The sequence below is a fragment of the Hibiscus syriacus genome, unplaced genomic scaffold (genome assembly GCF_006381635.1).
Source record: "Hibiscus syriacus cultivar Baekdansim isolate YM2019G1 unplaced genomic scaffold, ASM638163v2 tig00111662_pilon, whole genome shotgun sequence".
Classification (NCBI taxonomy): domain Eukaryota; kingdom Viridiplantae; phylum Streptophyta; class Magnoliopsida; order Malvales; family Malvaceae; genus Hibiscus; species Hibiscus syriacus.
In genome coordinates, this window is record NW_024063150.1 from 562831 (window position 1) to 578504 (window position 15674).

Consider the following 15674-nt stretch of genomic DNA (forward strand, 5'->3'; position numbering starts at 1 on the left):
TTAACCTAAAAATCATTACTTACCGATTACGAAATGGGTAAGGCAAAGGTGGTATTTTTCTTGTAATAATCGGGGATGGGGGAATCAAGGTTTTGAGCCCACTGTTTCAATTCGAATATATGTGCTTCTTCTTTATCGATTCGAAAAGCAGCAATTAATAATCAGAAGAGAATTCCAGTAAAATCAGGTAAATATAATCTTCTCCCTCCATCTTTTCGATCTCAATTTTACATATGAAGAACCTTGTTTTTAATCTCACTTCACAATGCAGTCCACTTCAACATTCTACTTGTTTCTGAACTGATTCCATCAATGAAAACAATCACAAATGACCAAATACAAGAAACCCATGTTCATGATTCCGCTGTTTAAGCCGGCAACAAGAGATTAGCTGTCACTGTCCATTAATGGAAATCCTTTTTTATATGTAAATTTAGTTTAATACGATTATGGAGTATACCTGTTTCCTTGTTTTTCATGTCCCCTATGAATTTTGTCTTGATAGATACACCCATGACGATGTTTTTAAGGTTTATTGCAGTTTCCATTCGAACAATAGGGCTAATGTCATGTTATGTTTGTGGGTTTTAAAGAAATAAGATTCGCTTCGCATGCTGAGACGTCTGGGGAATTTTACTGGCTATATTAGAACTAGGGTCAGTATTGGTTCCTTTTAATACAATAATTATTATTCGGTCCGATCTGGAAAATTTAAGGTGTGTCTCAACTGATGAGGAATTAAAATTGAGAAAAAAAATGAGATCTGAGTACATGTTTATTGTTTAGGGTTAGTGTGTGCTTTTAGCATTTCTCTTGTAATATTGTCCTCAACCGTGATAAGTTTTCCATTAAAAGTTTTTCACCTAAATCCACGTGTTCTTCTCTTTCTCCTTTTGATTTGCTCGTTAGTATCTTCTTAATCACGTAACAATTATTTACATATATTATCACTTATTAATAGCGAAAGTAATGGTCACTACCATTACAGTTGAAGACAACTTGATATTTATTTATTTGTTTATTTTATCATATAAGTTGCTAGGAAGGAAAGTAGTGGAATAAAACTCTGTTGACTTATTGAAAAATATCCATAGCCAACTTGCAGCTATCTCTATTTATATACACTACAATTTCATTTGAGTTTTATGTCTATCTCTTCCTTCTGCTCTGTCTTCCTTTGTTTATTAAATTGTAAGTCTTCTAAATCCTTTGTAAAGTCTTCATTTGTTTATTAAGTATCGGAATTGGGCTGGTTTTTATGAATCGAAGTTGTGATTTGCTGAACTTTTTTTTTTTTTTTAATTTCCACTCAAAGTTGATCTGTTTTAAGTTGGGAAGGTTATTTTGTGTTTATATAGTTTTCTGTTATGGTATTCATGTTAAGAGGTTAATGTTTATGTCCTACAAGTGCTGAAACCATTGATTATGACTTATGTTGCATGCTAGTGGAATATGCTAGTTCCATGTTAGCATTCTTATTTGTCTTTTTTGAGTCTGATATATCGACTGTTGGAGTCTCAGAGCAAAGAGAAAATGGGTAATCTGTTATGTTGTATACAAGTTGACCAGTCTACGGTAGCCATCAAGGAGAGATTCGGTAAGTTTGAGGATGTTCTTGAACCCGGATGTCATTGCCTACCTTGGTTTCTTGGAAGTCAACTTGCTGGTCACCTTTCTCTAAGGTTGCAGCAGTTGGATGTTCGGTGCGAGACCAAGACTAAGGTCCGTCTATCGACTTATTTTCTGTATAACTCTGGATATCTTTAGATGATTGATGAATATAAGTTGCCTTTTAGTTCTTGTGTACCTTTCTTATCTTATCCAACTTTAGCATATACAATCTTGTTTATTCTTTGGTCAATTTCTGTCTCTGATGGTGGAGGAAGGACTAATTCATTATTGCGAAGAAATATAATTGTCGAGTAATCATGAGCAGCATAAATTCAACGAAATATTCTCGTCGTCTTGCTTTCAAATTCGCTTATATTTATGAAATAGTGTTTTTAGACAGAACATGCTTCTGTTATGCAGTTTGAAACTAAGTGAACATTATGGTCATCTTATCAGGACAATGTCTTTGTCAATGTTGTTGCATCTATTCAATACCGGGCACTTGCAGACAAGGCAAACGATGCCTTTTACAAACTGACAAATACAAGGACACAAATTCAAGCTTATGTTTTTGATGGTACGAACAATGTTCTGTGGAGTATGCATTCACCTTGTGCTCATATGCACATTTTTTTTTTATGTTTGTTTACTTGTTAAGAAAGTGAAGGATTGAAGCTGATTTTCTAGTTATTCGAGCAAGTGTTCCGAAGCTGAATCTGGATGATGTTTTCGAACAAAAGAATGAAATTGCTAAAGCCGTTGAAGAGGAACTTGAGAAGGTAATCAATTTGATTAAGGCTTTGTCATGTTAGGTTGTTGCCATTGTGAAGCTGGTATGTAAATATTCTTCTAACTCTGTCGTCGTCATGCTGTTCTTACAGGCTATGTCTGCTTATGGGTATGAGATTGTTCAAACACTTATTGTGGACATAGAACCCGACGAGCATGTGAAGCGTGCAATGAATGAAATCAATGCCGGTAAAATGCTATGTGCCTCTTATTCAGTTCTTGCTCTTTGAAACTTGCTGTTGTTGTGCGTTAGGCTGAAATCAGAGTTCGAGTTGAATCCTCTAACATGACATCTTGCTTCTCATTTATTGCAGCTGCAAGGCTGAGGGTGGCAGCTAATGAGAAGGCGGAGGCCGAGAAGATTTTGCAAATCAAACGAGCTGAAGGTGAGGCCGAGTCTAAATATTTGTCAGGGCTGGGTATTGCTCGCCAACGACAAGCAATCGTTGATGGGCTGCGAGATAGCGTGCTTGGATTCTCTGTTAATGTCCCGGGGACTACAGCAAAGGATGTCATGGACATGGTCCTGGTCACTCAGTACTTTGACACCATGAAAGAAATCGGTGCTGCTTCTAAATCCTCGGCGGTGTTTATCCCTCATGGACCTGGAGCCGTTCGCGACGTCGCTACTCAGATTCGTGATGGACTCCTACAGGCTACACAGCAGTAACAATACCACACCTCAAAAGGTTTAGACTGGGTTCTGCTTAAGACAATATAAGACAAGCTTTATTACTATAATTTTTGTTAAAGGATGTAATGTTTGGTTTTAATGTTTTCATGTTTAGTTCTTGGTGCCTTGATCTTGTTTATTTGTAGCAGTCACTTCTATATAAAGAGAATTGTTGTACATATGTGATGAATATCGCGTGAGGAACTTATAATGAACTCAATTTTCTGTCTTTCTGTCGGTGGTTTTTCTCGAGGTTTGCGTTCATCTGCAATTTCATGCCAGCTTTTGAGGATTTTGGATGAATGTAGGCATGTAAACGAACCAAGCGTTTAGTGAATCCTTTGGTAGGAAGTTCATTTATGTTTTTTTATTTATTGAACGGACATGAACAAGATTTTATGTTCGTTTACTTAAATGAATCAACACAAGCAAAAGGTTCGTTCGTTTATTTACGTTTGTGAACGTTCGAAATTTATTCGTTTATGTTCGTTGTCGACATCGTTTTTTGCCCCGGCGGAGAAAACTTAGTACGATTTGGGGATTTTTCTTTGAAATGGTTTTGAAATGTGAGTCATCGACCTTTTGAGTTAGGTAGGTCGAATACCTATAAACCGCATTTTAAAAGAGTTTTTTAAGAAAGCATCATCTTAAAAGATGCACCAGTCTACTTGTAATCATAAATTCATTCTTTTTTTTTTGTAATAAAAAGGGGTTCGGGGATCGATTACGTGTAAGGAATGATAAACACCCCCACAACTCCCAAAATTGGAACTCCATCGATTATAAATTGTCTCTAATAGTTGAAATCTAAGAATTCGAATAAAAATTTAAGTTACGATCCTATTATTCCAAATTCAACCATACAATTTGTATTTAACGAAAAATTCTAAGAAGAAAATAGAAAATATTCTAATATTTCCAATCGAAGAGAAAATAATCCCAAAAATACTTTAGGACGAATATTTCTCTTTCCAACTGAAATAAAAAGAATATAATAATTTCTCCAAGAATTCGAGATTAAAATAATTTGATTCGACCAAAGAAAAAAATAAGTCAATTTATCCAAATTATATATGATTAGAGAAGATAAGAGATGTTCAATTATTTAAAAATATCGAGACATAATCCCTAATAAAATTAGGCGAATTGTCTCGATAAGTTTAAATAAAAGAACATTTCATTTCCCTTTAATCTTGATTATTTTAAGCATACTCGATTTTTAGGTTCTTTTAGTAGCGTGTTTATTTTTTTTTAAATATCAAAATAGGACATCTAGTTACTTTAAGACGGTAATTTCTTAATATTTTTAAAATAAATAAATAATGCATTTAATCCAATTATGAAATTAGTCGAGTTATGTTTATGAGGCTTTCATACATATTTATAGGACTAAAATGAAATGAACAGAAAATAAAGAGCAATAATTAAAGTACTAAATTTAAAGTATCAAAAAAATAAAGGACAAAAATAAAAATAAAATAAAAATAGTAACCAAATTATAATTAAATAGTGACCGAAATATAATCAAACAAAAACATCATATCAAAAATTAAAATAAGACAAAACGTAAATAAATGACAAAATTGTGAACAAACCAAACAACATATTAAAATAAAATATAACAAATGACCAAAACATAAATAAATAACAATAACTTATCAATGTTAAGATAAAATAAAATGTAAATATGACCAGAATAGAAACAAAATAAAATTAATACATCAAATTTAAAATAAATAAACTATAAATAAATGACCAATATATAAGCAAAAAAAACAACAAGTCAAAATTAAAATAACTGAAATATAGATAAATGACCAGAATACAAAAGAAGCTAAAATATGGGGAGCTTAAAGATGATTTTACCCTGATAGTGACTAAAGTGTAAAACAAGCTGAAACTGGGAGGATCTAGACTATGATTTACCCGAAACAGGAAGCCATAATCTAAAGGGTATTAAAATGAGGGCCCTAAGCACGATTTACCCATTTTTTTAAAATAGAAAACATTCCCCCTCCCCATTCCACGTAAACCAATCGAAAAAGCTTGCTAAGCTTCCAAACTCACTCGGCCACCGCTCACCGGCCCTTACACGCTGGCCACCAGGCCGGTTGTCATCGCACTTGAACCGACGACCCCTACTATGACCAAAAGAAGCCCAACCGAAGGCTTAAAGGCCGAAACTTCCCCCATTCGCTTTATTGCCTGGCCAAGAAGCACTCCCCAAAACTCCAAGACTCAATGTCGGCCACAATGTCCAGGTGGCCACTCGACCCGACCACCGCTGCTGAACCACCCTGAAAGCTTATTGAATAACCTAAAGCCCCGGTTTAGGGGTAAGCTTCGAAGAACAGAGATCCTAAAAAAACTAATCGAATCCCCCTAATTGTTTGGAAATGTATATGCTAAGATAAGCAACTCTGTGCAAGTATACACAATCGAATCATGAAATATAGGGTAAGTGAGTTATCGTCTCCTCAGGGATTGGTCGGTTCTTTTTAAGTTTCACCACAACTAGAACTAGTTGTCACAAGCTAATTCCTGAAGTATTGTCAAACTAGAAAACTATGAGTAATAAAATAAAGAAAGAAAATATTATAAAGTATGGTTGCAGAAGAGTTTGGTTGAGGCAAAATAAATATGCAAAACTATTAAAATAAATAAGGCAAAGACAAGCATTGATATATTCAAAACAACCTCACATATTCAGACTTTTTACAGAACACTCATGCTAATCTTTTGTTATGACAAGCAATTATTCTAAGTCTAGAATGAATTGTTATGATATGTTTATGCTGCCCGGCAATATTATTGAGTATTCTTAGATGGTTGTTATGGCAATACTACTCAGCGTTAACTACAACCCTTGGTTTGTCAAACTGTTGTTGTAGCAATACCTCTCAGTGTGAACTATAATCGTTGTCTATCCTACTATAGCACCTATCCCTTTTAGTCGATTGAAACCCTCTCCTTATCTCTAAGGTAGATAAGTTAGAACATCACCATCCCGGATCCATTCCATTGTTCACGTAGATCTATCTTAATTCTCTCAAATCTAAGAATCAATAACTAGACAAACGACAATCTCTCGAAGCTCTTACAATGTCAAGACGTGTTTCACCTAGACCCCAGGCAATCTCTCGAAGCTCTAATAGTGTCAAGGCAAAATATTTAAACAATGAACAACACAGACATGAGAAAAATCATAATTCATCATTCATAAAACAGAAAATAATTGTTTCGGCAAAACAAATATTAACACCAACTAAAGTAGTTCATGGTGTTGTCAAAAAGTCAACCAAAGTATCATCGTTTTAATACAACCCCAAGCAAAGTAAAGAAATTAAGAACAAAATAAGAACGACTCCCGAAATCGGGGGCTCTGTCGTGACATCTCTGATCAACACCGCGCTTGCCCTGGAGGTCAACCTTTCTCGAGGCCTGACTGCCGCTCTGCTATAGCCTGGCTATGGAGGACACCAAGGATGGTCGGTTGGAAAACAGTGGGGAAGCACTGCAGTTGCTCACTGACGCTTCAGTTAAAGCTCTTCTTACTTCCTTGCCTTCTCTTTTTGGCGGATGTGGCTGGGTATTTATAAAGGGAAATCTCCTAGGGTTTCGTGTAAGTGAAGATTCCCTAAATACCCGTTGTTTTCTTGTCCAGGCTAAAAAAAGAAAAGGTGGCTGGTTATTGTCAGAATCTTGAGGGCTTGCTTGCATGTAAGGGTAGTCGTACAACTGGCATGTGCATAGGCAATTCGTCATATCCGCTTCAGACTTGCAAGATAAACCTTGACTTGGAGAGATAAATATGTTCCTCGTTGTCTGTATCTTCTAAGCGATATATGTTGGGCTAATTAAATAAATGGATATAAATTAAACAAATCGATATGGAATGAAAAGTGTATAAGAGTATATGTAGTTATATGAAATGTAAATTGATTATAAGTTGAACAGTGAATAAAAGCCTATTCTATTTTATATGAAACATAAATTGATTTTCATATTAAGTATTTTCTCTGAAATGTTTAAATAAATGCTTTATAGTTTAATATTGCTCATAATGTCTCACTAAGTCATAGACCAAGCGTGTAGTTATTTTCACACATAGGTTTGGAGACATCAACATAGTAAGAAGGGCAGGACAACATAGCTCTGAAGGATATCATATCAGAGTAAACTAAATAGTATGTGATTTGATTGTTGGCATGTATGAAAATGTATAAGTTATATATGCTTTGATATGTTTGTAACTATGTTTTATAAAGTTTTGTTTTCCTTGAAATTTTTTCGTTGCATTTTAAATGAGTCAAAGTGTTTTAAAAGTCAATGTGATACCTCAGAGTCGTATCCAGGTCGAGTACGAGTCGGGGGTGTTACAGTACCCACCCTGGAATCTGAATTTTTTATATTAGTTGTCCATTTTATTGAAGGTGTCCACACTAAAATTTTATTGTGTCCGCCCTAGAATTAAAATTTCTTTATATTTGTTGTTTATTTTACTGAAGGTGTTCACTCTGAAATTTTATTTGTGTCTACCCGATACGAAATTTTATTATTATTAATGCATATGTAGCCACCCTGAAAAATATTTTTGAATCATCACTACATAGTACATCAAAATTTGATGAATAGAGTCCAATTGTATGCATGAGACAAAAAATCATTTATGATGCATCAATCATAACAAGCACCACAAACATAAAATCTATCAAAATCAATGCGCCCAATGTCCAACAACAAAAACAAGTCCAAGTTTTACTTGTTTATATTTCGGTTTAAAAATATGTGTGAGTTCAAAAATTTAGTGAATGCTCAATAGTATAAGTAAAATCGGGAGTATGCATCATGCATCTTTAAATATCTGCTTAAAAACATAATTCTCGTCTCATATCTTAAATTAATTTGTTATCATAACAAATACCCGTACTCAAATCATTGTTCATCATGTATACTCATATAGAATCCATCATATACTTTTATTAATGATACATAGACTCTTTGCTACGAATAAAACAAAGTGTTAATATACAACATCAGATATTCGGGTCTCCTTTTATCTCATATCTCATTTAAGTTGCGATTAACGAGTCATTCGATATACACGTGAGCTCGTTGATTGAGACTAACAAGTCCTTGTGAATTGGGACTTACAATTCCTTCACAAGTTTCATTTATAATGACTAACGAGTCCTTAATCCCTTATCATTATAAACTAACGAGTACTTTTGTGAGTATATTTGAATAAACTTTCTTTTTCTGCATGTCGCTCGTCTTACATTTGCTAATGGTTATAATGTGATAGGAGGGTAGAATGCTGATTATGCTTGGATTTTCCCTTTTAGGTTTGAATTTTGAATTGATTAGTGATAACGATTTGGTCAAACTTCATTGCAAATCTGTGTTTAGCTTCTTGTTTGGGTAAAAGCTGTCGTTTTTCTAATTCAATGTACGATTGTGATTGGAAATCACTTTTCGTATTGGTAAAATTAATTTATTTTTTTGATGTTTTCCAATTTGATATACAAGATTTGGATATTTCAAGCCCTGCGGCTTTTGTTAATGGAGGATTGCTACGCATGCATGTGGGACGTAAGGTGCGAACTATGCTCAGGTCACCCGGTCTGATATCGCATCTGTGTTCGGAAAGTCTACCGATGGTTACCAACTTGTTGCAAAAGGGTCTCTGTCTGTTCATCTTACAAGTTTTGTTGAGGTTATTGGAGTCGACGAGAGTGAAAAATACCATCCGAGCAGAATTATGGACCAACTTTGGTGACACATTTGGTATGCTTTTCTACTCCATGTGAAAATCATGATCCTTTTTGGCCAATGCAAATGTGATTGCTTTTACATAGATAACTGCATTTCGAGGGTTTCAGCCCTGATTTGGGTATTACATCTTCATGGAATTTCAGTTTGGTTTTAGGACAAACACTTCTACATGTTTTAATAGATACCTTATTTGCGGTAGCTGAATCAAAACAGTCAAGGATAGACTGAGGGGAATGGATGAGGATAATCGTCCCCTTGAAAAAAAAACTATTAATAATCTATTTTTGCCTGCTAGATCTTTTTAAATTGATCTCCTTTTATTATTTGTTTACGGGTAGCCGTATTTCGGTGCTGATGTGAAAATATTCTCTTGTTCTATAATGCCTCAACCTTTCCTCGAACATTTGAAAATTTGTTTTATTGGATTTTTTGAAAGATTTTCTTTATTTGATTATATTCGAAGATATTAAGCTATTTCATCTTTTAAAATATTTAATTTTTGTGAGATTCTTAAAGGTTATGTTCTCATTTAACCTAAAATTTGAGTAAAATTTTATTTTTCTGTTGAAAATTATTAATTTGGGTTTAGTTGGCAAATTGGGTTTTCAATGAATATAATTGGACAAACATATCTTCCATTTTAACCAACATAGGACAAATATATATAGAACATAATGACTTTCATATACTCATTAATTACATGAAGGCTTAATTATAAGATAAGTGTTTAAACTATAATATATTTCACGAATAAATGTATAAATTATTTTTTAAATGATCTTGGTGTTTAATGTACAAACGTTATCATTTTAAGTGTTTGGATTGTCAACAATGTTAATTTCTTTTGTTAAGTGACACGTGTCATGATCTGGTAATTTTAAAATTTATTTTTTAAAAAATATTATTATATTTATAAAAAAAACCTAATTTCTCTTAAATTATAAAAAAACCATAAAATTCCTAAATTCTAACCTTAACTTGCTGCCACCGTCCTTTTCGACTACAACCACTACCGTCGACATGGTCTCTGCCATTCTCTTACTGGTCACTCATCTGTTAACAACAAAAAAGTCACGTCATGACTCCATTAGTGAGGAAACGATTTAGTGACAAAAAAAACTCAATATATTAAGTTCAGTGAGAAAATTGAAAAGATTTAAAGTACATTGAGTGGAATAGGAGAAAGAGTAAAGTTAAGTCGCCAAATTTGTAATTTACCCAAATCAAATTTAAAACCAAGATTGGATCCTTTGTAGGCCTGTAAATGAACTGAACGTTCAGCGAACCGTTCATGAACCGTGCGGCGGGAAGTTCATTTATGTGCGTTTATTTATTAAATGAACGAACATGAACAAGATTTTATGTTCGTTTAATTAAATGAACGAACATGAACATATGTCTCGTTCGTTCATTTACGTTCGTGAATTTTCGATTATATTCGTTCGGTTATGTTTGTTTATGTTCGTTCGGTTATGTTCGTTTATGTTCGTTCATTTAAACCCAATCTTCTTAAATCAATTTTGGTGACCAATTTGTAAGTATCTTAAAAATATTAATTGATGTTCGTATATGAGCATCAGTAAAGAGAAAAATATATAGAATTTGCCAGAAAACAAAACAAAGGTTTCTATGCAATTTCTGAAAAAGAGTGTAATAGCGGAAGTAATGAGTTTTCCAAGAAAAACCCATTAATAAGTAGAAAATACATTTTGACAATGAACTTTTGTTTTCATAGTTCTTGTGTAACCTTTAGTTGTGGAGTAGACTATAGGTACGTCAATAATATCAGTTACGATATGTAGCATCGGAGGGATTTCAGATCTATGTTATTGCCTTGTCCAATTTGTACCGTTCGAAGTCTTCATGTTGTTAAATTTTCTACTCTGCCAACGGAAAGAACCATTATTAACAAACATCACTAAAGTCTGACATTGATGTCACAAAACTTTTAGTCGGCGAATTTATTAGAATAACGTAGTGGAAAATGATTGTTCATATGTAATCATGGATCACTAAGATAAATGTTATAGCGTTAAATTAAAGTCGTGTGAATCATTTAATATCTTTAAAAGATCGATTGAAATATTTGATATCTTCAAACATTTCATCACTGCTAATCAACTCTTACGTTATTTATCACTGTAGATTGCATTGTCGACTATTTTTCATGAAAGAACAATAGAATGTAGGGTCTCCAACGTTTATGTTCGTGTTCATTTATGTTCGTATTCGTTTATGTTCGTGTGCGTTTATGTTTGTTTATTTATTAAATGAACGGACATGAACAAGTTATATTCCTTAATGAACGAACATGAACAAAAACAATTTTGTTTGTTTATGTTCGTGTTCGTGTTCGTTTATTTATTAAATGAATGAACATGAACATGCCTCCGTTCGTGTGCGTTCAGTTCGTTTACAGGCCTAATCCTTTGGTTCTAGAATTTTTATTTATTTTTGTTTTTTGTTTTTTTAGAAAATAGTTTTCATTTTTAACTTTTTTAGAATTAGAAAACATGTTTCGTTAATATAAACGAAAAACTATAATTATTAGAAAATAGAAATAAACAAATAGTTATTAAATAATTAAATTAAACTATAATTATTAGAAAATTCATTACATAAATTTAACATATGAATTATATAAATATAAAACAATAAAATTGATAACAAATTTCGTAACACAATTTATTTTAGTTTATAATAAAAATATAATGTTAATTCATATTGGACATCAATTAAATTTTAAAAAAACACAAAAGTTTCTTATAAGCAATAGCACAAAAAAGTGTCATTAACATTAAAATATGTTTAGTGATAATTGACACACTCAAATTTTTTAGAACAAATAATTATTGTAGTTCTTGAACATTTTTTTTTTGCACCAAATATGATCCTTAAAATTAGAAAAAAAACCCTTTAAATAGAGGGATCAAACGTGTACAGTCACGTCACTTACATGATAGTTCATAAACTTACATGGCAATCTACAGTTTTTGACGTAACAGTTCATGATACTGTTGTGGTAGTACTCGATGGACGATGATGTCGTAGATGGATTTAATTGATTATTAAACAGTTTGAGGACTTATTTAATTTAAAAAATTAAAAATTTATTTATATTAAAAATATAAAATATAAACATATATTAAGATATTCAATACATTAAATATAAGAATACTACAAAATTAAATTATTAAAAAAATTTAATTTAAGGACTACATTGAGTGTAAAAAAGGTTTAGGGACCATATTGATTTTTTTAAAAGTTTGAGGAATTCAAATATCATTAAATACAAAATTATTGTTAGAATGATTTAAACTTGGGTAAATTAAGTTAAAAATCTAGATCTCATGTTTCCTTATCTTTTAAATTTTCAAAACAGTTTTAATGAAAATATTGAGAACATCTTTTTGATGTTTTCATATTCCCACTTATTTTTGTTCTCATTTTCTAGAAATCATTTTCTAATTTTACAACCAAACATGTTTTCTTCGATGTTTTCTATTTTCTAAAAAAATGAAAATATCCAATAATTTATAAAACCAAACGACCGAGTGACAAAAAAACTCAATGTATTAAATTCAGTGAGGAAATTGAACAGATTTAAAGTACAGTGAATGAAATAGAAGAAATAGTAAAGTTAAGTTGCCAAATTTGTAATTTACCCAAATCGAATTTAAAACTCTCCTCATAAATATTAGGGGTGTAAACGAGCTGAGTCGAGCTCGAGTATTGCTGAGCTCGACTCTACTCGAAAACTCTGAAATATAGCTCGACTCGACTCGAAAACTCGCGAGCTTAAAATTTTTAAGCTGGACTCGAACTCGAAATCCTTAACTGAAGTTCGTGAGCAGTTCGAAAAGGCTCGAAATGAAAAAAAAAATTCTTAAACTTAATTCGATTAAAACCTCAAACTCGAACATGAACCTTAAATACATGAAAATCTTACTGTATTTTAAAAAAATAATTCATAAATATTAATATTATTAATAATTTTTTTTAAAAAAATAAAATCTTAATATATTATATTTTCGAGCTGCTCACGAGCTTTTCGAGTCGAATATCGAATAGTTCGTTTCGCCTCGTTAAGAACTTTCGATTCGAGTATTTATCGAGTCTTGATCGAGTCGATCTCGAGTAGCTCACGATCTGTCTCGTCTCATTTACAACCCTACTCATAATGTGCTAAAGAGTTATAAGCCAAAACACTCGTCGATTTCCTCTTGGTCCATGTCGAGACTCAACCCTTCTTTCCTAGGGGTGTATTCGGTTCGGTTCGGTTCGGTTTTTTACCAAAAATTGAATCGAACCGAAATAAACGGGTTTTCAATATTTAAACCGAAACCGAAACCGAATAGTTAAAAAACCGAAAAAACCGAAACCGGTTTTTTCGGTTCGGTTCGGTTTTTTTAACGGTTCGGGTTTTTCGGTTCGGTTTGGTTTATCGGTTTTTCAATAAAAAAATCACTTGAAACAATAATTTTTTTTACAAAAATTGTCTATTCGGTTCAATATGGAACAAATGGGTTCCATATGGAAAACCCGAACCGAACCGAATCAAAAAAATGAAGCCTTTAAACCGAACCGAAAACCGAACCGTTTAAAACCAAACCGAACCGAACCGTTTTACTCGGTTCGTGTCGGTTTTTCGGTTTTCTCGATTTTGTTGCATTCTTTCCATTTGCTTGTGGCTTCTACAAACGGATCCAATGCTTCAGTTTCTCCTATTGATTGTTGGTCCCTCCTCTTTTGACTGTAATTTAATTTAGTTTAATTTGTATGTTTCTTTTGTCATATAACCCTTTTAATTTTCAGTCTTTACAATTTAGCCCTCGGCATGTTTATTTAATTATTTACTATTGTTACTTATTATTTATTGTTATTATTCTTACTAACTCATTTTTTTGTTTCAGATATTTCAAAAATAATGCAATATTTTTCATTTTAAAAAAAGAAACAATGTTATTTTGTTGCGATAATTAACGAGATAATTTCAAAATTTGATGAAATATAATTGTAACAAGAATTTAACATTTCATTAGGGTCTTCTTTTAACGAGATAATCTTCAAGATAAATATCCTTGATGATTAGCATTTATTAATTTGTGGAATCAAATATATAATCATATACAAGAGGAACTATTTGGAATAGTAGATATTCCATTCCAATAATTGTTCAATAAATCCAAAAACAAAGTATTAGATAGTACAGAACATCTAATTTTTTTTTACATATATTACATCCTAGAAAATACTAGTCTCGGGAGTGACAACAGCCTTCTGAGCAAGCTCGCCAATGACGCAACATCCTGGGCGAACACACCACTCGTACCCTGCATTCATAACCTATGAAATTCCAACACCATGCAAATTGGAAAATTTGATTCGTCGACTCGGTTCAACTTGAATTTTCCTTTTGAAAACCCGGGTCTTCCTATTTTGGGCTTGGGTTATTCAAGTTCTTCGATTCGGGTCGTTTCATGTTGTGTCATCCTGGTTTGGATCATTTCAGGTTACCTTTCCTAACCATTTTGAATTCAGATTGGTTCGAGTTTGAGTCATTTCTTGTTCATTTTGAACGAGTTCAGATCGTTGAGTTGGGTGGATCAAAGTTTTTTAGGTTCATGTCCGATGTTTGCAATGTCTCAAACGAATATATCTAACAGTTACAGGTATGTTTGTGCAAGTAACAAGCAAGGGGCAATTATGACTTACATCGAACAGTGTTTCTCCCAGCTTCAACTTGACTGCTCCGCCCTTGTAAACCAGCATTTTCCCCACGTGTCCCGCCGGCAATTCCTCCAACTGCTGGCCTTTCGTTAAACCAACCGCCCTTTCCAATGAGACCGACTTCTCAACTTTCTCTTTTCCCTTTCTGCTAGCCGATTGCTTAGGTAAAGGGAGATTAACAGGAAGCTAAAAGAAAAACATCTTTTCTTTCTCAGCTTCATCCTGTCACCAAAGATGGTTATTTTAGATAATTTTTCTTACATATGTCAAATTTTACGTGACCGAGAACGTATTAGCATGGACACGAACCAATAGGCCGAGATCTTTAGCAGGATTAATAGTTCCCTCATCCTATTCCTTATCCAAATTCTGCCTTATCAAGAAGTTCTACAAGTTAAAATGTTCAAATCAGTTCAAACGACCAGAAGCATATGCTAATACTTCCATGGACAATACTAATCCAGAGCTTACCAGGGTCGCCTGAATAAGGTCTCCTCATAGGAAGGGTAATCGGATAGTAAGTACGGTAGTCCTGCGATGCCATTCAACCGAACAAACGGTGTCGGTCTATCGGAGACAAACGCAATTCACACACATGAAGAAAGCAAAATCTTACCCATGGTCCTCTGTATCCTTCCCTGATTTTCCGGGCTGGTGCGTTAGTAGCAGCTGAAGAACATATGTCAGTCCTTTGTTTTTTCCGAAAGTGAAGGCAGAGAGCGCCTCCTAGCCCTAAAAGATTCTGGAATGCACAAGTGAGGAGATTTTCGTACGGACCTTGAAACGTCCAAGACGTGTTACGATACGGTTTGTCACATTTATTTACTTATTACTGCAATTCATGCTTAACCATGGGCAATTCAATTCGAGTCATTTACATTACATCCCCATTAATCACTTTTTCTTGACCCTCCTAGCCCAAAAATATGGGGTAAACCACATTTCATCACTCAAAATTTTTCATATTTATGTTTTGGTCACTCAATTTTAAAATTTTTAATACATTAAATAAAAAAACAAGATGACATAAACGATTTTATGTTAATATGGATTATTTTATTGGCTTGAAAGCCACGTGTTTTTTCTTTTTTGTTTT

At 33.1% G+C, this 15674-nt stretch overlaps 1 protein-coding gene and 1 long non-coding RNA gene across 2 annotated transcripts; one reads left to right on the plus strand and one right to left on the minus strand.

Annotated features, from left to right (window-relative positions):
* The first annotated feature begins 1129 nt into the window (after nt 1–1129).
* On the plus strand, nt 1130–3252 carry LOC120167078 (hypersensitive-induced reaction 1 protein). Its single transcript, XM_039176204.1, has 6 exons — nt 1130–1191; nt 1522–1722; nt 2068–2188; nt 2299–2390; nt 2493–2589; nt 2715–3252. Exons 2-6 carry the CDS (start codon nt 1534–1536, stop codon nt 3068–3070), a joined length of 855 nt encoding a protein of 284 aa, XP_039032135.1. The 5' UTR covers nt 1130–1191; nt 1522–1533; the 3' UTR covers nt 3071–3252.
* Nucleotides 3253–14341: 11089 nt separating this feature from the next.
* On the minus strand, nt 14342–15335 carry LOC120167080. The gene is made up of 3 exons (XR_005520002.1): nt 15050–15335; nt 14888–14965; nt 14342–14800 (listed from the first exon to the last, which is right to left on the minus strand). It is a non-coding gene; the product is annotated as an uncharacterized LOC120167080 (long non-coding RNA).
* Nucleotides 15336–15674: the final 339 nt, after the last annotated feature.

Excerpts from the sequence above, each read along its gene's own strand:
- LOC120167078 (XM_039176204.1), top strand. The coding sequence starts at position 1,534 with ATGGGTAATCTGTTATGTTGTATACAAGTTGACCAGTCTACGGTAGCC. Across the intron at positions 2,189-2,298 it reads TCAAGCTTATGTTTTTGATG|TTATTCGAGCAAGTGTTCCG; the intron begins GTACGAACAATG and ends CTGATTTTCTAG. Across the intron at positions 2,391-2,492 it reads TTGAAGAGGAACTTGAGAAG|GCTATGTCTGCTTATGGGTA; the intron begins GTAATCAATTTG and ends CTGTTCTTACAG.